This window comes from Choristoneura fumiferana, chromosome 23 (genome assembly GCF_025370935.1).
Source record: "Choristoneura fumiferana chromosome 23, NRCan_CFum_1, whole genome shotgun sequence".
NCBI lineage: Eukaryota > Metazoa > Arthropoda > Insecta > Lepidoptera > Tortricidae > Choristoneura > Choristoneura fumiferana.
In genome coordinates, this window is record NC_133494.1 from 17,429,044 (window position 1) to 17,451,565 (window position 22,522).

Consider the following 22,522-nt stretch of genomic DNA (forward strand, 5'->3'; position numbering starts at 1 on the left):
GAAAAAAAGACCTATTATTATTAGTCAGTGTACGTACGGCGTGTGTTCGGTGCGCGGGCGCAGGACGGCGGCGGCGGGGAGCGCGCGCGCAGCCAGCCGCCGCCGCACCAGGAACCCCATGCGCAGCAGCGACACCACCGCCAGCGCCGCGCATCTGCAACGACACCACACTCTTAGCACCTCCACACTTCATCATCCTCATCCTGCATCCCAATGCTGAGCACAGGTTTCGAAAATACAAACTGAGACATGGATGCACAGAAAAACCAGAAAAAGGGACCAGCACTAGGAATCGAACCCAGGTCCTCAGCTTTCCGTGCTGCGTGCTTTAACCCCTACACCACTGCTGGACAGGAATCTAGACACGAATTTTTCCTATGCATACATATCTCAGGTTGCTTATTTCTACTTTGCTACTTAAGCAGCAGCACTAGCGACATCTATGTGACGTCGACAGAGCACAGGTTTCACAACTGAAGGGCTTGTGCGGTAGTTTCCAGCTCAGCGCGGACTGGGAACTACACACAAACCGTTGAATTGCTACAGTCAGTCCTCATGATGTTTTCCTTTACCGTAGAGCTCGTGGTAAATCTGAAAGTTCGCACGTGTGTTTCGAAAAACTCATAGGTTTGAACCCAGAATGGTTATTTTGAGGACAGTTAGCTGTTACGGGTTACTGACATATTGCTACCATCATGTCAGCCGTAAAACGTCCACTGCTGGACATAGGCCTGCCCCAAGGCTCTCCACTCAGACCGGTCTCGTGCTTTCCGCATCCACCGCGATCCCGAGATCTTAACCAACTCGTCGCTCCATCTCGTTGGAGGCCTACCGACAGCTCGTCTCCCGCCGTTGTTTACGAGAATAATATGATGTACTATTAGTGTTATAGGGATATTCTAAAACGCACTCCTCACAAAACCCTCCAGCACTCACTTGAACCTGTTCTTTCCGGTTTCTCTTTGGCCTCGGGCAGCAGACTCCTCTCCAGCTGTTTACCCGGCCAGCCTGCGCTGCAGATAATACTTCTGCCACACCAGCGCCTTGCGGCATTTGAGAAGCAAACCTGTCCCAAGTCTTATACAAAGAGCACTCCTCACGAAACTCGCAGCACTCACTTGAACCTCTTCTTCCCGGTGGGTCTTGCGGGCTCCCTGGCCTCGGGCAGTAGACTCTTCTCCAGCTGAGCGTACCCAGCCAGCACGCGCTGCAGATAACGTTTCTGCCACACCAGCGCCTTGCGACAGCTCTCCAGCTTCAGGCAGCGGTTGTGGAGATACCGGATCTGGACACACGATACGATAAATTACAACTTGGTTTATGACAATGCGGGTATGGGCGGTTGGTTGATGCCCATTGGTCAACATAGAATTAATAATGCGAGGAATAAAAATGATAAGCAAGCTCAAGCGCGAGGCATGGCTAAAAATATGTATTTAGTGTGTTTTTTCCCCGGCTCAATGTGCAACGAAGAAAAAATATAAATTTAGTAAAATCTATGAAAACACAAAAATACAAGTGTATAAGAATATGAACTTTAAAGTGGACCTATTGCCTCTCAAGCAGAGATGCCCGGATTCGAACCCACGATCCCCTGCTTGAGAGGGCATAGGTCAAACGACTAGGCCACCACGGTTGTATATTATCCTATCAGTGGTAACATCGCCCAATTAATATTAATAATGTCTATGCTTACACCAATGGTAACCCATATAATCAGTTCAGGTCAGTTTAAGCCTTAAATCGAGGTTTAAAAAAGCCTACAAGACGTCCTAAGTGATTGTTGTAATAAATAAGTTTTGCTAAAAGAATAAACACAGTTGTATATACAAGAGATGTAGCAACAAACCTATCGTTCAAACCTTGTCAGAAAACTCGAAACCTTCATCAATTTCAAACAAATTAAAAATAGAATCGCTTTGATAGATGTCTGTCACTCGCGCCAATGTGACGCAGCTTTTTACTATTTAATTTATATTTTATTTTATTATTTATACATAAATAAATAGCCGTTTATGATGAGCGAGGAATAGGAGACCGGTGAAATGGAGCCCAAAACCGAGTTACCCATCAAGCTGCCCGATATGGTGTAAGTAACTTGATATTTATAGCAGACATCAGTACATTTTTCGCGCAAAAATCAACGGTGTTCCAACCTATGTTATCTCTAATTAAGAATGCTTTTTGTTTCGGGAACAGCTAGTGTTTTTAAACGATTATAACGTTAAATATATCTGTGTATGGCTCATACTCATAATGACTTAGCGTGCATGCACCGGACACTTTTCCGGCGATCAAAGGACCCGGACCTAAAGTATGGAAAATGTGGTTATAGATTTCAAAGTCCTGGACAAGTCTCTAAAAAACTAAACTAAATTCTGAAAGGGATCCGGAAACAGAGGTAGCACCCTTAGAGACTTTTGTTCAGGGCTTTGAAATCTATAACACATCAAAATCTCAGGGTATTTAACTGAAACCATATTTTCTATACTTTAGGTCTGGGGTCCTTTCGCCGGATGCATCGCCGTCTCCCCTCAGCGCGACGGATAGCGATCCGGCGTAAGAAAGAGCGATCTATCCCAGTTTTCAACTCCGACTGCAGGTTCATGGAGGCTATGGCCAACAGTGGACGTCTTACGGCTGTTTTGATGATGATGATGATGATGATGATGATGATGAACAACGGACAAGCGGCCTTACAGCTATTATAAGTGGTATGTATGTTCCAGAATGTGCGGGGACCACCCCTCGCTGACTAAGACGGAGCTGAACGCAAAGGAGCCCAAAGACGAGAAAGATAGCTCCACTTCCTACTCGAAGCTGTCGCCGCAGGTATACCTTTATTTTTCCGCATTAGCGATCCCTTCAAATAGCGAACCTACTGTGTTAAAAATAAAGTTGTGTTAAATATTTGCGATGTATAGATATCATTTAATAATATTGTAAATCTGTTTAAAAAAATATACCTCGTTGAGTTTCTTGCCGGATTCTTCTCAACAGAGGTTTTTCCGAACCGGTGGTTGATTGTTTTTGACATTCATAAGTGATTTGTTATAGCCTAAATTGAATAAAGATATTTTGACTTTGACTTTGACTAACCCCCGACGGAAAAAGAAAGGTGTTATTATGTCTGTCTGTGGCATCGTAGCTCTCAAACCGACGACCGGATGGCCAAGTGGTTAGACCTGGCTACAAAATTTGTATGAATAATACGTATGTTTGTTCTCGGGTCTTGAATGTTTAATATATATTTAAGTATGTATTTATCTATATTATGGATAAGTATGTTTATCCGTAGCCTAGTACCCATAGTACAAGCTTTGCTTAGTTTGGGACTAGGTCAATTGGTTTCAAGCGTCCCATGATATTTATTTATTTAAATCGCTTCAACTGTTTCTGAGAATTTAACTTTGAAATGATGTCGAGTATTTTTCAAGTTTACTGTAGTTATGGCCGATATGATGAGAAGGGATAAAAGAGTTTACACTCAAAACGACATCAAAAACGAAGACGTTCAAAAATTCCTAATTTGTTTTTTATTGTATGTCTCTTTTGTGTGTTTTATGTCTTTTGTGTTTGTGCGCAATGGTTTTTACTGTAATATTGTAATTTTTCATTGACAAATAAATATCGGGTGTAATGACCAAGAAAAAGTTCCAACACGATCTTTTATACCAAAATTACACAGAACGTGAACGAAGTGTTGACCGACCAAATATTGCTCTCTTCGTTGTCGTTATAAACGGTTTTGACTGAGGTTGGGTTACGGCTGGTACGATAAGAAGTCATAAAAGAGTCTAGTTGTTTGTTTTGCTTGCAGTCGTCCCGCACGGAGCGTCCCGCGCGGGGCCGCGGGGCGGGAGCGGGGGCGGCGCGGGGCGCGGCTCGGAGCCCGCGCTAGCGGAGCCGCCGCGGACGGACGCGCGCCGCCGCCCCGACGCGCCCGGGAACGGCGCGCTCGTGCAAGGTAAGCATCGACTTCGCGCGATCGTTTAACTACGGCAAGGGCTACTACGAAACTCGAAGCTCGAAGTTCGTGTTGTGCGGTCCCTCTGACACTTATGCTATTCAATACGAGAGCGAGAGGGACGGTACGATACGAACTTAGAGTTTCGAGTTTCGTAGTAGCCCTGCTGTGTTAGGCTGCGGCTACACTGAGGCGGAGACTAGCGGAGCGGAGAGACGTGTAGGAATCGACCAATCATATTAGTTGAATCCACATGTTGTCTCCGCCTCATTATCAGACGTGTAGGGATTGGTCGATCCCTACACGTCTCCTCTCCGCTCCGCTCGTCTCCGCCGCAGTGGAGCCGCCGCCTTAAGCTGGGTCGCCAGTGAGCGAGTCGCCTCGCGCGGCAAAGTAAACACCTGGCTTTATGTTCGTGCTGTCGCGCGCGGCGGCACGGTATCCATAGCGCGGTTACTGCGCGAACCAATGTTCGATGGTTTACCACGCGCAGTCGATACACAGCTTTAAAAGCTAACGTTTTTGCTTTGCTAACAATTTTTATTTTCTACTGGTCTGCTTGTATCAGTACTATGTTCGATTCGAAGACTCTTTATTGTAGGTACCATCAGCCAAATATGTGATCTACCACCCTAAAGTTGATAATCGTTTGCATGTCACAAAAAAATAATGCCAATAGACGTGTCTGTCAACTTGAAAGTTCGACTTTAGCGACATATTCATTTGATAGGAACTTGTTTAAAAATTGGTAGACCACTTATTTGGCTGATGGTACACCAGAAATAGTAAGCGATACAGAAAACAAAAAATAATTTAATTTTAATTATTTAATGAGTATTTTGTGTTAAATTTGTGATTAACAACACAATATATATTGTTATTTGAAATAAATTGAAGTAATAATTGAAACAGCGGGATTGCTTAGTGGTTTCTTAGAGAACTTGGCTACCAACGATACACCCTCAGTAATTGATAACGGATCGTTCACAATCATAATTAAGTATTCATCATTCATCAACCTACAATATTTCACAGCACCACAATGTTTGTTTGAACACCCCTGTGAAGGTTTTTCATCTCAGCTTTAAAAAAACTGCCGTGCCGTAAAGCAGCAGTGCTTGCGCTGTTGTGTTTCGGCGTGGAAAGTAAGACAGCCGGTGAAATTACTGACACTAGGTATCCCATCTTAGGCCTCTAGGTTGGCAACGCATCTGCAATCCCCTGGTGCTGCAGGTGTCTATGGGCGGTGGTGATCTCTTACCATCAGGAGACCTACTTGCTCGTTTGCCATCCAGTCGAATAAAAAAATTACCGCTATTCCGCAAAAACTATGCAATTAACCTATGTCCTTGCTCGGGACTCGAAACTGTATTTATAACACATTTCATTTAAATCGGATCAGCGGTTTGAGCGTTAAAACATAACAGACGGATAAACACACTTTTGCGTTTATTATATTAGTAGGTATGGATGTAGTCTTGCCTCGCAGTACAGTTTAAACATCGACTAACGTATGGAAACAATTATCAACTTCAACTTAAAATCTTGAAAAACATTTACAGGCGTGTTCAGGGGTCTAACATTTACAGGCGTGTTCAGGGGTCTAACATTTACAGGCGTGTTCAGGCGTCAATCAACATTTTCTTGTTTGTTATTCTGTCCCGTTGTCCAAGAGGCTACAGTGACAGAGTTTCTAAAAAAACTGCTTTGATATATGCGATCCTAATCGGAATATCAGGATGCCACTGCCAGATTACTGTATTGTCATCACATCAGATATACAATACAATATGTACAATGACTCTTTACTGTACACTAGAAAGACAACAAAAAAAACTACGTAAGTATGCCAAATTTCAATTCAATCTGACCATTGGAAGTGGGTCAAATTTAAGTCGCAAGATTTGACCCGTACATTGAAAGTTAAATAAATAACTAAGGCCACGTCTGTGTTGCAGCGGCGCTGGGCAGCTTCCGCTGGCCGCCGTACCTGCTGGCGGTGTGGGTGCTGGTGCTGGTGCTGACGCACGCGCTGCACTGCCTCGTCAGCGTGCTGGAGCGCGCCCTGCCCCGCCTCCGGTGAGTCTCTAGCCTTACTTTTTAACCTAACTTAATATTTTGACCGCGATGTGATGAATCAAATTTATGGAGTAAGTGTCAAATTCATTCTTAAAGTCAAATTGTATATGAAATTAAATAACAGATCTTTAAATTTAACGCACATCCAGTCTTATAATTCAGTTAAGGCAGAATAATTCTGTCACCTGTTCCATTATAAGATCGAGCAGAGACTTTCAAATCTAGTAATACATATTTATGAGCATTTTAAGAAACTTTCTACGTAGGTATACAGTTTACATGATTTGCTTAAAATTGAAATGAAAATCTTGTGCACGCTCGTTGGTCGTTGCTTTCACGTTTTGCAGATTTGTTAGCGATACGACTGTATATCCTGCATTTTGTGAATTGTGTTGTTTCCGTCGTCTAAGCTAATGTATTAATGCCAAAGTTCAATAAACTTGGAGTGGTGTTCTGTCGAAGCGCTCCCGCTGCCGCTCCGTACACTACTGGCCACATCTTTACACTAATTCCTTACTTTTAGGACCCGTTCCACCACTCATTGATCGTGTGACTGATATCTGATGCTATCTCTGTTTGTTTTGACCTAATTAACAGTGACAGCTGCATTGTTTGTTTAATTTGCAGGCAACTCTGCCAGTACTTCCGCAACTGGGCGGAGAGCACGTGGAAAGCAGAGCACAACACCGGTCGCCTATTCCCCATCGCGCTGGCCTTCCTCACCGGACTACTGTACGCATTCTACTTCGCCATCTACACGGCGTATTCCATCGCGCTGTGGTCCATCGAACCTTTGAGCACGGAGGGCGACTCGAAACATCCCTCGCAAGAAGCAATGGAGACGAAAGTGACGGATTATGTCGATGAGCATAAAAGCGATGCAAGCTTGAAACAGTAACGTTTTGGAAAGCAAGATAGACGCACTGCTGGAAATGTCGTTTAAAAATATGCAACAAGTAAACGTGGCGGTGGGAATCTATAGCTTTATGGTTCAACAAACGAATGCAGTTAGCTGAAGCTATTTCATAGCGTAATCTCCATAGTGTTGTGAAAAATGCTCATTTCGAGGATTAACGACTCAAAAGCCGCAAAGACGGTTTCTTGCATCCATATGCATAAAATAAGCCCTTTCAATTCTCAAATATAGACGAGTCTTTCAAGACTCTGGAGTCTTAAGAGTTCGAGTCTTTAAGCCTCGAAATGAGCGTTATCCACAACTCTAAATCTCAAACATTACAAAGTTAACAATACAACATTTAACACTCAACTTTTGTTTTCATTAATGCAATAAAAGCCGTGGTGGCTTAGTGGTTTGAGCTGTGGCCTCCCAAGCAGAGAATCGTGGGCTTTTCGAAATCAATGTGCGAAATTATATTTGAAAAAAAAAAAAAGGTTTATGGTGAAGGAAAACTCCGTGAGGAAACCTGCACAAATCTGCCAAGCAAGTCAATGGTGTGTGCGAAATTCCCAATGCGCACTGGGCCTTCGTGGATACTACGGCCCAAGCCCTCTCACTCTGAAAGGAGTCGTGTGCCCAGCAGTGGAACGTATATAGGCTGAGATGGTGGATGCAAGAGAGAGACATAAATCTTATACATATACAGATTCAGAAGTCTCTGCAGACATATTGCAAAGGCATGTATTTTCTAAAAGAGGTGTTTGACCGGACCGCTTTGCGTGTGCGTCTGTCTGTGGCATCATAGCTCCCAAACGGATGGCCAGACTTTTCTAAGTTATTTAGGTTATCCATCAATGCATTGAACAATCTGAGATTATTGTTTTGTGTTTTTATTGTTTTTAGGGTTCCGTACCTCAAAAGGAAAAAACGGAACTCTTATAGGATCACTTTTTGTCCGTCTGTCTGTCTGTCAAGACCCTTTTTCTCAGGAACCCGTGGAGGTATCAAGCTGAAATTCATATCAAATACTCAGGTCTACTGTCCCTTGGAGCTATGAAAAAATCAAACTTCTAAGCCAACGCAATCAAAATATACAGCCGTTTATGCTGCAAATTTTTGACACTCTCCAGAGAATCAAAATCTACAGGGTACTTCCCGTGAACTCAGAATCTTGAAATTTGGTACGAAGCAACGTCTTAGCACAGATAAAGGAAATATTGCGAAAAGCGAAAATTTTTAGTTACATCATATAATAAAAATATTTTTATTAATTTGCACGGAACCCTCGGTGCGCGAGTCCGACTCGCACCTGGCCGGTTTTTTTGTAGAAGTTAGTATCACACTGCTCGGCAAAGGCCTCAAAAATAACAATTAAAAAATCATGCAATACATAGTCTATATTTAACATCAACATAAAAACCTACACATCAAATCAGCGATAAATCAAAATGACTATGGGTTAAACTGCAAAGAGCTACCTACAATAGGACGTAGTTTAGCAAAAAGGATCCCAAGCACTGTCATGTCATTCTTTAACCCTTTATAAGGCAGAGACGATTTAGCGACCATAGCATTGATTTGGAAATTCTACCTTATTCTTTTAGTAATAAGTAACAATATTCATTGTAATTATTAAAAAAACTACTAGTTTTAAAAACATCCTTTGCTAGGTATGTATTCGATAGCTGCTTTTGATTCTGTGATAGTATGTTCCAATAACTGGGGCCTTATAAAGGGTTAAATTCGCTTTTGTTCCTACTGAAAGTAGATCCAAATTTTAAAAAAATAATTGTTGTGGGTTGGATCCTTTTTCGAAAATACAAACTGAGACATGGATGCACAGAGACCTGATAAAGAGACCAGCGCTGGGAATGGAACCCAGGTCCTCAGCATTCCGTGCTGCGTGCCATACCCCTACACTACCACTGGACTGGTTTTACGGGATGACCGTAAAAGTAACACATTTGGAGTTGAAATAAAAAATACAAAAAGACTCCAAATAACCAATCATAATTGGATCATTTTTAACCCCCGACGCAAAAAGAGGGGTGTTATAAGTTTGACCGCTGTGTGTCTGTGTGACTGTGTGAGTGTCTGTCTGTCTGTCTGTGGCACCGTAGCTCTAAAACGGGTGGACCGATTTGAATGCGGTTTTTTTTAATTGTAAACAGATTTTCTGGCGATGGTTCTTAAACATGTTTTATCAAAGTCGGTTCAGCCGTTTTTGAGATATTGAACTTTTAAGTGACAAAGTCGGGAGTTTTCCAACTTTTTGTTGGTTAGGATATTGCTAAACTACGTCCAATAGTACTTGAGCCAAGGCCTTTAATAGGCCTATATCCAACAGTAGACGTCCTACGGCTGATATAATGATGGATTTAAATCATCAAACAACAGCGTGAAACAGTTCCCAGCAGAGCACCCTAACATCGAACAGCGCGAGCCAACTCACAGCCTGGTCCTTCTCCTCCTGCGCCTGCGCTTTGGTCCTCAACTCGGCCTGCAACGATTCCACTTGTTGTCCAAGCTGCGTCCGCGCGTCCCGCAGCGTGGCCAGCTCGGGGGACGTTACTAGCGAGCGGAGGGTAGTCAGCTCGCGTGCTAGCTCGCTCTTGTGGGATTCTATCTCTGTCTGTAAGTAAACGAAGAGGTAATAGAAAATCTTTTAAGCGCTAGAGAAAATAGGATAGGTGCTTTTAGGTCGCAAGATTCCCAATTGGGCTTCTCTATTAAAAATAGCAATGCTTTTTTTTGTACCGAAAAGTCAATCTGGTAGCTAGGAAAATAAAATAAGGTGCTGTTAAATTTCAAAAATATGTATACACACATCTCGTCACACATCATCGTTTCTTTGCGCGATAGAATCCGGAATACGGAAATTCGTCGAAGAACTAAAGTCACTGACATAGCTGGAAAAATATGCAAATTGAAGTGGCAATGGGCAGGCCACATCGCTCGAAGAACAGATAACCGTTGGGGGAGAAAAGTCCTCGAGTGGCGACCACGAACCGGAAGACGAAGCGTTGGCAGGCCTCCCACCAGGTGGGCTGACGACATCGTGAGAGTAGCGGGAAACCGGTGGATGCAAGTGGCGAGTTGTCGTTCATTGTGGCGTTCTAAGGGGGAGGCCTTTGTCCAGCAGTGGACGTCTTCCGGCTGATGATGTGTGATGTGATGTGTGTATACACACATAACCTTATTTTTGTAACATCATCTGTATCTATATCTTCGTGGTTGACTTTACCGTAAGGTCGGGGTACTTTGACCCACTGGAGGGTTACTTTGATCCATATAAAGACCACATAAAAACGTAAGTGGAAGGATGTAGTCTCTGCCTACCCCGTTAGGAAAGACGCGTGAATATTATGTATGTATGTATAAAAACGTAAAATAAAAACGTGATCGATAAGTTAACAACAACCACATGGCACAGATCCATATTATCAAACCAATAATCACACTCGGACACAGTTAATACCAAAGGCAAAGTCAAAGTACCCCGACCTTAAAATAGAAATAGAAATCATTTATTCGTGACAAAGTAACGGTACCTAAATAAAAAATCGATAGTTTTTATGACCTAGGCATCCCATCTCCGAGCTGCACTCACCAAAGCGTCGTTGATGGGGCGCTGTTTCATAGCGGCGGCGGCCAGTTTCTGCTCCAGTTCAGCGATGGCGCCGCTCTGTATGTTGAGCAACTCCTTGGCGCGCAACAACTCCACGCTGGCATCATGCTTCAGTCTACAACACAGATACAAAAGCACACTGTAAGAAAAATAATCGTGGCGTTTCATATCTATGTATGTATGTATGTAAACTCTTTATTGTACAAAAGAAAATTAACAAAATACAACTGATAAAACTTTAAGATACTTGTACAAAGGCGGACTTATCCCTTTAAGGGATCTCTACCAGTCAACCTTTGAGTGGATGGGAGGAGAGGAGCAATACGTTAGGGTCCGACAAAGGGTGAGTTTAAGAGTTAAAATAATGGAAGCTACTATACAGTGCTTTAAACAATATAATACATAAACTACAATATAAATAAATAAACAGCCATACATAAATGCCACAGAGGAGCGTGCAAAATATCTGACAAGTCTTGCAATAGAGTCTGCAATAGAGTCGTATCAGATATTTATGCAAAGAATTGCGAAATTGAAGTCGCAGGACTGATGGCCGATGGGGTCAAAAGGTTCTCGAATGGCGTCCGCGGACCGGGAGACGAGCTGTCGGTAGGCCTCCGACAAGATGAAGCGACGACCTGGTTAAGATCGCGGGATCGCGGTGGACGCGGAAAGCACAAGACCGGTCTGAGTGGAGAGCCTTGGGAGAGGCCGGTGTCCAGCAGTGGACAACAGCAGACAGACAGACAAACAACGGAGTCTCAGTAATAGGGATCCGTTGGCACCCCTTGGGTAAACTTGGGGTAAAAAAACTCTAGTATGAACACTACCCACCTCTTCAGCTCAGCCAGCTCCCCCCGTAGCGCGTGGCAGGCGTCGCTCTTGGCGTCCAGCTCCCTCTGGTGACGCGCGCGTGCTCTAGTATAACACTACCCACCTCTTCAGCTCAGCCAGCTCCCCCCGTAGCGCGTGGCAGGCGTCGCCCTTGGCGTCCAGCTCCCTCTGGTGACGCGCGTGTGCTCTAGTATAACACTACCCACCTCTTCAGCTCAGCCAGCTCCCCCGTAGCGCGTGGCAGGCGTCGCTCTTGGCGTCCAGCTCCCTCTGGTGACGCGCGCGTGCTCTAGTATAACACTACCCACCTCTTCAGCTCAGCCAGCTCCCCCCGTAGCGCGTGGCAGGCGTCGCTCTTGGCGTCCAGCTCCCTCTGGTGACGCGCGCGTGCTCTAGTATAACACTACCCACCTCTTCAGCTCAGCCAGCTCCCCCCGTAGCGCGTGGCAGGCGTCGCTCTTGGCGTCCAGCTCCCTCTGGTGACGCGCGCGTGCTCTAGTATAACACTACCCACCTCTTCAGCTCAGCCAGCTCCCCCGTAGCGCGTGGCAGGCGTCGCTCTTGGCGTCCAGCTCCCTCTGGTGACGCGCGCGTGCTCTAGTATAACACTACCCACCTCTTCAGCTCAGCCAGCTCCCCCCGTAGCGCGTGGCAGGCGTCGCTCTTGGCGTCCAGCTCCCTCTGGTGACGCGCGCGTGCTCTAGTATAACACTACCCACCTCTTCAGCTCAGCCAGCTCCCCCCGTAGCGCGTGGCAGGCGTCGCTCTTGGCGTCCAGCTCCCTCTGGTGACGCGCGCGTGCTCTAGTATAACACTACCCACCTCTTCAGCTCAGCCAGCTCCCCCCGTAGCGCGTGGCAGGCGTCGCTCTTGGCGTCCAGCTCCCTCTGGTGACGCGCGCGTGCTCTAGTATAACACTACCCACCTCTTCAGCTCAGCCAGCTCCCCCCGTAGCGCGTGGCAGGCGTCGCTCTTGGCGTCCAGCTCCCTCTGGTGACGCGCGCGTGCTCTAGTATAACACTACCCACCTCTTCAGCTCAGCCAGCTCCCCCCGTAGCGCGTGGCAGGCGTCGCTCTTGGCGTCCAGCTCCCTCTGGTGACGCGCGCGTGCTCTAGTATAACACTACCCACCTCTTCAGCTCAGCCAGCTCCCCCCGTAGCGCGTGGCAGGCGTCGCTCTTGGCGTCCAGCTCCCTCTGGTGACGCGCGCGTGCTCTAGTATAACACTACCCACCTCTTCAGCTCAGCCAGTTCCCCCGTAGCGCGTGGCAGGCGTCGCTCTTGGCGTCCAGCTCCCTCTGGTGACGCGCGCGTGCTCTAGTATAACACTACCCACCTCTTCAGCTCAGCCAGCTCCCCCCGTAGCGCGTGGCAGGCGTCGCTCTTGGCGTCCAGCTCCCTCTGGTGACGCGCGCGTGCTCTAGTATAACACTACCCACCTCTTCAGCTCAGCCAGCTCCCCCGTAGCGCGTGGCAGGCGTCGCTCTTGGCGTCCAGCTCCCTCTGGTGACGCGCGCGTGCTCTAGTATAACACTACCCACCTCTTCAGCTCAGCCAGCTCCCCCGTAGCGCGTGGCAGGCGTCGCTCTTGGCGTCCAGCTCCCTCTGGTGACGCGCGTGTGCTCTAGTATAACACTACCCACCTCTTCAGCTCAGCCAGCTCCCCCCGTAGCGCGTGGCAGGCGTCGCTCTTGGCGTCCAGCTCCCTCTGGTGACGCGCGCGTGCTCTAGTATAACACTACCCACCTCTTCAGCTCAGCCAGTTCCCCCGTAGCGCGTGGCAGGCGTCGCTCTTGGCGTCCAGCTCCCTCTGGTGACGCGCGCGTGCTCTAGTATAACACTACCCACCTCTTCAGCTCAGCCAGCTCCCCCCGTAGCGCGTGGCAGGCGTCGCTCTTGGCGTCCAGCTCCCTCTGGTGACGCGCGCGTGCTCTAGTATAACACTACCCACCTCTTCAGCTCAGCCAGCTCCCCCCGTAGCGCGTGGCAGGCGTCGCTCTTGGCGTCCAGCTCCCTCTGGTGACGCGCGCGTGCTCTAGTATAACACTACCCACCTCTTCAGCTCAGCCAGCTCCCCCCGTAGCGCGTGGCAGGCGTCGCTCTTGGCGTCCAGCTCCCTCTGGTGACGCGCGCGTGCTCTAGTATAACACTACCCACCTCTTCAGCTCAGCCAGCTCCCCCCGTAGCGCGTGGCAGGCGTCGCTCTTGGCGTCCAGCTCCCTCTGGTGACGCGCGCGTGCTCTAGTATAACACTACCCACCTCTTCAGCTCAGCCAGCTCCCCCCGTAGCGCGTGGCAGGCGTCGCTCTTGGCGTCCAGCTCCCTCTGGTGACGCGCGCGTGCTCTAGTATAACACTACCCACCTCTTCAGCTCAGCCAGCTCCCCCCGTAGCGCGTGGCAGGCGTCGCTCTTGGCGTCCAGCTCCCTCTGGTGACGCGCGCGTGCTCTAGTATAACACTACCCACCTCTTCAGCTCAGCCAGCTCCCCCCGTAGCGCGTGGCAGGCGTCGCTCTTGGCGTCCAGCTCCCTCTGGTGACGCGCGCGTGCTCTAGTATAACACTACCCACCTCTTCAGCTCAGCCAGCTCCCCCGTAGCGCGTGGCAGGCGTCGCTCTTGGCGTCCAGCTCCCTCTGGTGACGCGCGCGTGCTCTAGTATAACACTACCCACCTCTTCAGCTCAGCCAGCTCCCCCCGTAGCGCGTGGCAGGCGTCGCTCTTGGCGTCCAGCTCCCTCTGGTGACGCGCGCGTGCTCTAGTATAACACTACCCACCTCTTCAGCTCAGCCAGCTCCCCCCGTAGCGCGTGGCAGGCGTCGCTCTTGGCGTCCAGCTCCCTCTGGTGACGCGCGCGTGCTCTAGTATAACACTACCCACCTCTTCAGCTCAGCCAGCTCCCCCCGTAGCGCGTGGCAGGCGTCGCTCTTGGCGTCCAGCTCCCTCTGGTGACGCGCGCGTGCTCTAGTATAACACTACCCACCTCTTCAGCTCAGCCAGCTCCCCCCGTAGCGCGTGGCAGGCGTCGCTCTTGGCGTCCAGCTCCCTCTGGTGACGCGCGCGTGCTCTAGTATAACACTACCCACCTCTTCAGCTCAGCCAGCTCCCCCCGTAGCGCGTGGCAGGCGTCGCTCTTGGCGTCCAGCTCCCTCTGGTGACGCGCGCGTGCTCTAGTATAACACTACCCACCTCTTCAGCTCAGCCAGTTCCCCCCGTAGCGCGTGGCAGGCGTCGCTCTTGGCGTCCAGCTCCCTCTGGTGATGCGCCCTGGCGTGGTCCAGCGTGGCCTGCGCGTCGCCGCTGCGCGTGCGTTCCACTTCCAGTTTAGACTTGAGCAAGGATATCTCGCCTCGGAGACGCTCCGAGTTCTCCAGCTGAAATGAAAGTTAGAGATTAGAAACTATGAAGTTGAAAGTAGTTATAGCGACAAAGAGAGAGAATGATAGTGGGAGAGAGGGGGATTAGGGAGAGAAAGAGAGACGGGACGGTCGATAATTGGTCTGGTATATCAGTCGGTGGATCGGTCAGAGGGTTGGTTGGTCGTCGGATGGTCGGTCGGTTGGTTGTTGGATGGTCCATCACTGGTCTGGAAGGTAACTCGGTGGATCGGTCGGAGGGTTGGTTGGTCGTCGGATGGTCGGTCGGTTGGTTGTTGGCCATTCCATCGCCGACCTGGTAGGTAACTCGGGGGATCGGTGAGAGGGTTGGTTGCTCCTCGGATAGTCGGTCGGTCGGTTGCTTAGTTGTTGGACACTCCATCACCTACCTGGTAGGTAACTCGGTGGATCGGTCGGAGGGTTGGTTGGTCGATCCGTCGGTCGGTCAGCTAAACATAACAGCGAGTATCAGTTTAAAATCCGTCACCTCATGCTGCAGCAGCTGCTTAGTGGGCTCGTCGTGCCCACCGCTGGGCACGAGCTGCCGCTCGAGCGCGGCGAGGCGCGCCTTGTGTTGTAGTTCCCGCTGCTGCAACTCCAACTCCGACTGCATAGCGCTCTCCAGACGCTTCTTTAAGATCTGGATCATGTTGGAATCTTGGTTCTGGAAGAATATTAATAATTGGAAACTGTTCTTAACCCGTTCCACTCCATTTTTGCCCAAATATTTTTTATTTATTTCTTTCTTTCTAAATCTATCGTGACGGATATAGCAGCTTCATATTATGCGCTGATTGAATAAATAAATAAATACAATAAGGCGTTATACTAAAAACATCAGACACCTCAACGGTCTTTTTTGGGTTCCGTAGCCAAAATGTCAAAAACGGAATCCGTATAGTTTCGCTATATCTACATAGTTTGTGACGGATATAGATGTAAGTGGATTTACTGAAAACCTCAAGACACCTCATTGTTATTTTTTTTTTATTACTTTATTGCCTTAATTCAAATACTTTAATTATTTTCTAACAATATAATAATTTTCGTTTTCAACCTTTCTATGTTGGTTTGGTTATAGTTTACCTGTAAAGTCTCAGCGCTCTCTTTGTGCGTGAGCAGTAGCAGCTGGAGGCGGCCGCAGTTGTCCTTCTCAGCCTGCAGCCGCAGCTTGGCCGCCTGCCAGTCCTGCACCAGCTTGTCACGTATCCTGGATAAAGACGCTGTTATGTAACAATGTAGAACTAGCCTGCGAGCTGTAGACGCGAAATACCTGACTTTTTTACGTTTTTAAACCCCCCGCCTCCGCCATTTTGAAATCATTCCAAAATTGAATACACAAAAAATCCATATGCTCGTAATTATAGAAACCGCTCAGAAAATTCTAAAAGAACAGACTTACGGACATACGGAATACGCTAGTATTTTGGCTCACCCGGTCAAAAATTACAACGGTGAAGTAGCGGAGTTTTAAAATTAATTTCTTAAATGGAACTGGCAGAACAAAGTATTTATTTAAAAATCAAATTTAATCCTAAAAATATAATAGTAGTTTTGTTAATGCAAAAATGCTATTTTTCCCTATGTACTTTAACAAGCTTTAATTTTAACTTTAAAAAACTGTTTTCACTTCTCATGCTCGTAAAGTTCGTGTTTATGCTGTATCTAGGCGACATAAAATGACTTTTTATGCTCTAGTGCATAAAATAAAATCTTCGTCTAAGACCAACTTAAGACCAAGGTAATCAGGTGTCAACAGCCACAAACAAAAAAGTTTCTATATATTTTTTAGATAATTTTTAATTTATATAAAACTAAAAATCATTCAAATCAATCATAATGAATCAGTAAAATAAAAAAATGGAATTATTATAATAATGCACATACATACATACACATACATAAAATCACGCCTCTTTCCCAACGGGGTAGGCGGAGACTACATCCTTCCACTTGCTACGATTCTGGCATACAACTCTATAATAATGCATAAAAAATAAAAGGTATATAGAAAGTGAATCATTGTTTCCACTGTTGCTATTTCATTTCCTCGCATCGAAGTGAAAAGCAGAGTGTAAAACTCGAGCATTAAACCCATTTTCCCCTCGACGTGTCTATCTACGACGTGTCTATCGACGTGGCTATATGAACGCCTCGGGTAAAATGGCTCGTTTTATGCTCTTGTTGTACAATCTACTATTGTTGGGTTAGGTTAGGTTAGGTTTTACCTGTTGAGCTCGGTGATGAGAGCGTCTTTGTCTTTGAGCCGCGCCTCGAGGTTATTGACCTGCATCAGCAGCTTGTCGTTTTCAGTTTTCAGTCTGTTCATGCGGTCCGACGACGTTGAGTGGATCGAACTTGACGACCTGCACAAACGTCAATATTCATTCAAAGACAAATTCAAAATATCGTCATTCAATTTTGGCTCAATCACTACTTACACTTCGTTTTTTTTTAAGCATTAGTAGTAGTTTATGAGTAGTGCAATGCCTACCTGATTCCAAAATTGGAGTGAGAATTTCATTTGAAGAGTTGTTTTTTGAGTAGGGTGTGATATAGAACGCGTCATCTCGTTTAAGTTAAGCTTAAACTTGTATTTTGAGACCATCTGTGAGATCCTGTAATTGGATGTGTCACTATTTTCATAATCATATTGTTTTATAAGCTGTCGGTTCTCCTTTAATAAATAAATAAATTAGAAACCGTTTTTTATTTTTCACCAATCGGTGGATAGGTTTGATAGAGGACAGTTGAAGTCTCATATCAGGTTCGGCTCAGGTTATTTTTTTTTCTAAATTCTTGCGAAAGCCTTACAGGGATTTCGGCAGAACACACTTTCCCACTTATTCATAAACGACAATCAAACCTATTTTAGTTAAAATGCCGCTAAAATTCGTTTGTCCTTATCTGTCACTTCGACATTTGTATTTGTTAGAAAGGGACAAAGCATTTGTTAGTTAACATAGGCTTGCTAAGTTTTATGAATAAGGGGGTTAGAGTATCGCTGCCTTAGCCTGTCGCTTTTTACGAAATATCGTGAACTTCGAACAACACTCACTTAGAGGAGTTAAGCGCCAGCCGCGGGATGTCTTCGTGCTCGTCGCTGCTGCCCGAAAGTATCTGAAAAAGACATGTTCATTCAATATGTTACTAATGGCCTGGTAAAGTGAGACCTTTGGCGCGGTGAAAGATTACTCTATCCATTGCGCGGTGGCTATGCTTAACGGACAACGGTTTAATTTACTTAAGGGGGGAACTTCTAGCGGATGCTTTTGTTCAACAGTGGACGTTTTCTGGCATTAAATATTAGTATTCGCCATTGCCCAAACTAAACGTTTGGGACTATTTCGTGATTGTGATACTTATTTATTTTATGTTTTGTAACACCATGAATAAATGTTTACTCTCTTTCTTTTTAACTCCCGACGCAAAAAGAAGGGTGTTATAAGTTTGACCGCTATGTGCGTGTCTGTCTGTGGCACCGTAGCTCTTAAACGGGTGGACCGATTTGAATGCGGTTTTTTTTTAATTGAAAGCAGGCTTTCTAGGGAGCGGTTCAGCCGTTTTTGAGATATTGAACTTTGAAGAGACAAAGTCAGGGATTTTCCAACTTTCTGTTGGTTAGGTTAGGTTATTTTAAGTGCCCCTGCAGCGGAGAGTCCCTCTTACCTGTTCCATGATGTCCTGGTCCAGACGGTGCGAGTAGTCCAGCTGGTCCCGCAGCGCTCGCTCCAGCTCGGCCGTGGGCGAGCGCGCGCCGCTCACCACAAGCGCGCGCTGCGACGATGGAGACTGCCGCGACGGCCCCATCCTGCACATGACAACTTATTATAAAGCTTTAAAGTATACATATAAATGATAAATAAATAAAAAAGGGGCCTAGGTAATTATTACTCGTTTTGTTAATCGTGATAAATCCCGGATGCCGTAATAGTCATGGTAACGTTCTCTATTCAGATATAGATACGAACAATACGAGTTATACTGAAAAACGCTGCGACTTGCCGTGGCAACACGCTGAGTACCTTTTTGCAACTTTCGGCCCTAAAATGTTTCTGTTCTTTATTTCTTTCTTTTACTCATACTGAATACGCAAGATTACGTAAGGTTGTTTTATTTCTTGTTTTCATGTAATTTCCTTGCTGTGCCAAATTTTGGCAAATAAAATTATATTCAACATTTTCTTTAATTGAGCCTAGTTCAAATGATCTATAAAAATTTACTATACAATAAGAATTAATTATGTTATTTAAAATGTTATCTACTTTTCCACGAGATCCTTCATGTCTTGTAGCTCTGCTTCCAGCTCCTGACATCTCTCAGTTTTCTCCTCCAGCTTCGACCGCAACTCGGATAAGTCGCCTTCCTCCTGTAACCTGTGAACGAGTGTGGCAAAGTAAATTCATATATTCTTCACTAGCGACCCATCCCTCTTCACTTGGATGCAACTATGAAAAATAGAGGTGAACAAAATTAAGTCTATGGTTAAAGGCGGTAACTTCACAATTTTCACCACCGTTTCCCAAAAGCTACCGTGCCGGGGTGCGCCACTGGTAATATATATAATGTACATTAACCTTTCTCTTGAATCACTGTATTCATTGATGAAAATCGGTCTAAAATCCGCCGCGTAATTTAAAAGATTTTAGCGTACATACATACGTTCTAAGGCAGAAAGCGACTTTTACGAGTATACTATGTAAATATGTTACAGTTTTTGCAACCTGAAGGCGAGCAAGGTAAATCAAAATTGGATTGTAATTATGCATAATTAATGTTCGCTGTGCCGTGCCAGGTTTTACAAAAAGACGGAAGAATCTGTTCCCGCGGGTGCCGTAAAAGGCGATGTGTGAGTGAGCAGTAGAGGACCTTGTCGGCTACAATCATGTCTGGTGTGTAGCGTACAACAGCAGCAGAATAGGCAGCGCCACGCACTTGTACCAGCAGCAGGGTAGGCATCACTAGCGCTACCTGCTCTCACTGTAAGGCATAGCCTGATAGATCCCTTGTTTATTTTTATATGCAATGGGTGCATGGGGAAGAGAGAAAAAAGGTCGATCTAGGCGCAGCAACATCGATCAGATAAGGGAGATAGTTGGCTTCGCGTCGTATCAAGAGGTCAAGAGGATGACCCAACGGAGGGATGTGTGGAAGATACTCCATCGACAAGAGTAAAACTCTTAAGTTAAAGAAGAAGTGCGATAAAGAGTTTACATACATACATACCCACTATGTACTTAGTTTGTAAGATTGAAATATTGTATGCTGGACCCTAGCAGATTGTGACGTACTAATAATAACTAATAATAAGCTATGTATACGAACTCACTGTAGTATGGCAATTGGCCACTTTCAGAGTTTAGCAGTAACACAATAGTTTACTGCTACATAAACGCATATTGCTTGTGTCAGCGACAATCGTAATGTATATATTCTAAGGTTGACTCATCTACAACTGGCGTCTCATTGAGCACCACGTTCCTTTATCCTAATATTACATGGCGACCTTGCCAGGATTAGAACCTAGAATCTTCTGATTATTTACCACCTCTTACGCATAACAATTCATGGCGACCTTGCCAGGATTCGAATTAGGAATCTTCTGATTATTTACTACCTCCTACACATAACACTTTATCACAACCTATCAATAAATATTTGAATTTGATAATATCCATGCCACCCCGACCCTTACCTTCCCAGCACATCCTGCAGCCTCGCCGCCAGCGCGTCTTTCTCCGCAGCCGCCATCTCGGCGCGCTCCGAGAGCGCCGCGCTCGCAGCCTCCGCGTCGGCCGCCATCTTGCCCGCCCGGGACACACTGTTGCGCAGCTCGGTCACGTCCAACTTAGCTTTCGCTAGCTCGAAGGCCTGCGCCGAATATTTTACTGTTATTTTGTGAAGCTCTTCGTATATGTCCATCTTTTTTTAGGGTTATGTATCCAAGGGTGCCAACGGAGACTCCGCTGTCTATCTGTCTTTCACAAGGCTCTTATCTCTTGAGCCGTAATATCTAGTTTTATTATTTATTTATTTAAGGAAAACCATCAACTAATAACACAAATATATGTATTGGGATTAGCAACACAGAGCCAATTACAGAATCCCTCAAATAGTATTTGATACAGTTAATTGTTACACTAAAGAGCGTGTGTTCACAAGGAGCAATGGCGATGTAACTAAAAAGTAAGCACTTACATTTGACCTAACGTTAGCTTTTACAACAAAGTTTTCCTACAACGATTACAACATAACAATCAACTATTATACTAAACTGTTGCCAAGACAAAACTACCGAGAATTGAACTCGGAAATCAAACAATATGTTATTATAAACCAGCCTTTACCCGCAGCTTTGTTCGCAATAATCATTAGATCATTAGAATCTTAAAAATATGTAATCACAAGTATATTTTTAACCGAGGAAAAAAAACGGAGGAGGTTCTCAAGTCGACGCGTATATTTGCTTTTTTTATGTAGGTATGACCACGCATAACTTTTTAATTTGATAATTCTTTTTTATTGGAAAGCGTATACACCGAGGGTGGTCCCATTTAAATATGGAAAAAAATAATCCTACCCTAAAACAGGAAAACAGGGGATGATTGATTGATGATTGATAAGTCACTGATTGTAATGAATGCAATGCATCTGGTCAGGCGTAACTTTTTACAGAGTAGTCCGATTTTGATAATTATTTTTTAGGGTTCCGGAGCCAAAATGGCAAAAACGGAACCCTTATAGTTTCGCCATGTCTGTCTGTCCGTCCATGGCTTTGCTCAGGGACTATCAATGCTAGAAAGCTGTAATATTGCACGAATATGTATGTAAACAATGCCGAAAAAATGGTTCAATAAAAATTAAAAAAAAAAATTGTGTTCCTCCCAAAGACGTAAATTGTGGGTGATTTTTTTTTCTCATCCAACCTTGTCGTGTGGGGTATCGTTGGATAGGTCTTAAATATAACACCGTGATAAATGAACACCGTGGTATTCATTTATGTTTTTTGGAATATCCCCGTGCATAATTTCACGTGTCCAGACTTACCAGTTGTGATAACGGGATTATAAAATACATCTTGATTGCGTGGAAATATCGGGATAAAAATAGCCTATGTGTTATTTCTAAGAGCCACCTACATAGGCACGAAATTTTATCCCAATCCGTTCAGATGGGATCCATATTTTTAATTCAAATTGGCATAACTAATAGTTGCCTGTTGCCAAAAAGAAACAATAGAACAAGCTAATGAGTTAATAATTTACGTCGAATCGTATTACAATGGAGCTATATAACTACGGAAGGTAAGCTTGGAATTCTAACGTCACGCATTTTTGGCAAAGCACCAAACTTCAACGAATCGCTATAAAGAATAAATGCACTGCCAATAAAGCACGTCAGACATGTAAAGATAAATAAAAGGAAGTCTGGCCGAATACTGATAATCCGTACTACCAACAAAAATACACATTAACATTTTAGATTGTGCGTATACACACATTGCAAAGCTCTGTCTGAGACCAGGAAAAAGAGACAACCTAGCTACTTTTTAATCAAAAATGCCGCAAGTAATTTATCTTTAATTAACAAGGACTTATATATGGTAATGTAATCTACATGCAGGCTGTCCGCAGAAAGTTGATAAATATTATGATATGATAATAAATAATAAAATGAGTTTCGTGGTACAGTCAAGAGCAAAAATAAGTATCTATTCGAATCACTCAAAAATATGTTACTAC

At 45.3% G+C, this 22,522-nt stretch overlaps 2 protein-coding genes across 9 annotated transcripts in view; one reads left to right on the top strand and one right to left on the bottom strand.

The window, feature by feature from the left end:
* LOC141440823 (uncharacterized) overlaps window positions 1-22,522 on the bottom strand; it is a 184,823-nt gene that overhangs the window by 29,332 nt on the left and 132,969 nt on the right. For all 8 annotated transcript variants that reach the window (XM_074105383.1, XM_074105381.1, XM_074105379.1 and 5 more), the window contains 12 exons: window positions 20,476-20,651; window positions 19,046-19,156; window positions 18,450-18,591; window positions 17,839-17,900; window positions 17,009-17,146; window positions 15,867-15,990; window positions 15,268-15,444; window positions 14,593-14,777; window positions 10,555-10,687; window positions 9,397-9,576; window positions 1,119-1,285; window positions 38-154 (listed from right to left, as the gene is read on the bottom strand). In XM_074105383.1, the coding sequence (XP_073961484.1) occupies window positions 38-154; window positions 1,119-1,285; window positions 9,397-9,576; window positions 10,555-10,687; window positions 14,593-14,777; window positions 15,268-15,444; window positions 15,867-15,990; window positions 17,009-17,146; window positions 17,839-17,900; window positions 18,450-18,591; window positions 19,046-19,156; window positions 20,476-20,651 (1,712 nt within the window). The remainder of the gene's footprint in view (window positions 1-37; window positions 155-1,118; window positions 1,286-9,396; window positions 9,577-10,554; window positions 10,688-14,592; window positions 14,778-15,267; window positions 15,445-15,866; window positions 15,991-17,008; window positions 17,147-17,838; window positions 17,901-18,449; window positions 18,592-19,045; window positions 19,157-20,475; window positions 20,652-22,522) is intronic.
* On the top strand, window positions 1,922-7,326 carry LOC141441145 (uncharacterized). The gene is made up of 7 exons (XM_074105826.1): window positions 1,922-2,089; window positions 2,497-2,559; window positions 2,730-2,832; window positions 3,438-3,531; window positions 3,821-3,967; window positions 5,926-6,046; window positions 6,674-7,326. The coding sequence occupies exons 1-7, from the start codon at window positions 2,046-2,048 to the stop codon at window positions 6,942-6,944; spliced, it is 843 nt and encodes a 280-aa protein (XP_073961927.1). The 5' UTR covers window positions 1,922-2,045; the 3' UTR covers window positions 6,945-7,326.

Bases quoted from the DNA above. Each gene is read 5' to 3' on its own strand.
- LOC141441145 (XM_074105826.1), top strand. From the start codon at position 2,046: ATGGAGCCCAAAACCGAGTTACCCATCAAGCTGCCCGATATGGT. The intron at 2,090-2,496 runs GTAAGTAACTTG...TCTATACTTTAG, and splicing joins ATCAAGCTGCCCGATATGGT to GTCTGGGGTCCTTTCGCCGG. The intron at 3,968-5,925 runs GTAAGCATCGAC...TCTGTGTTGCAG, and splicing joins GAACGGCGCGCTCGTGCAAG to CGGCGCTGGGCAGCTTCCGC.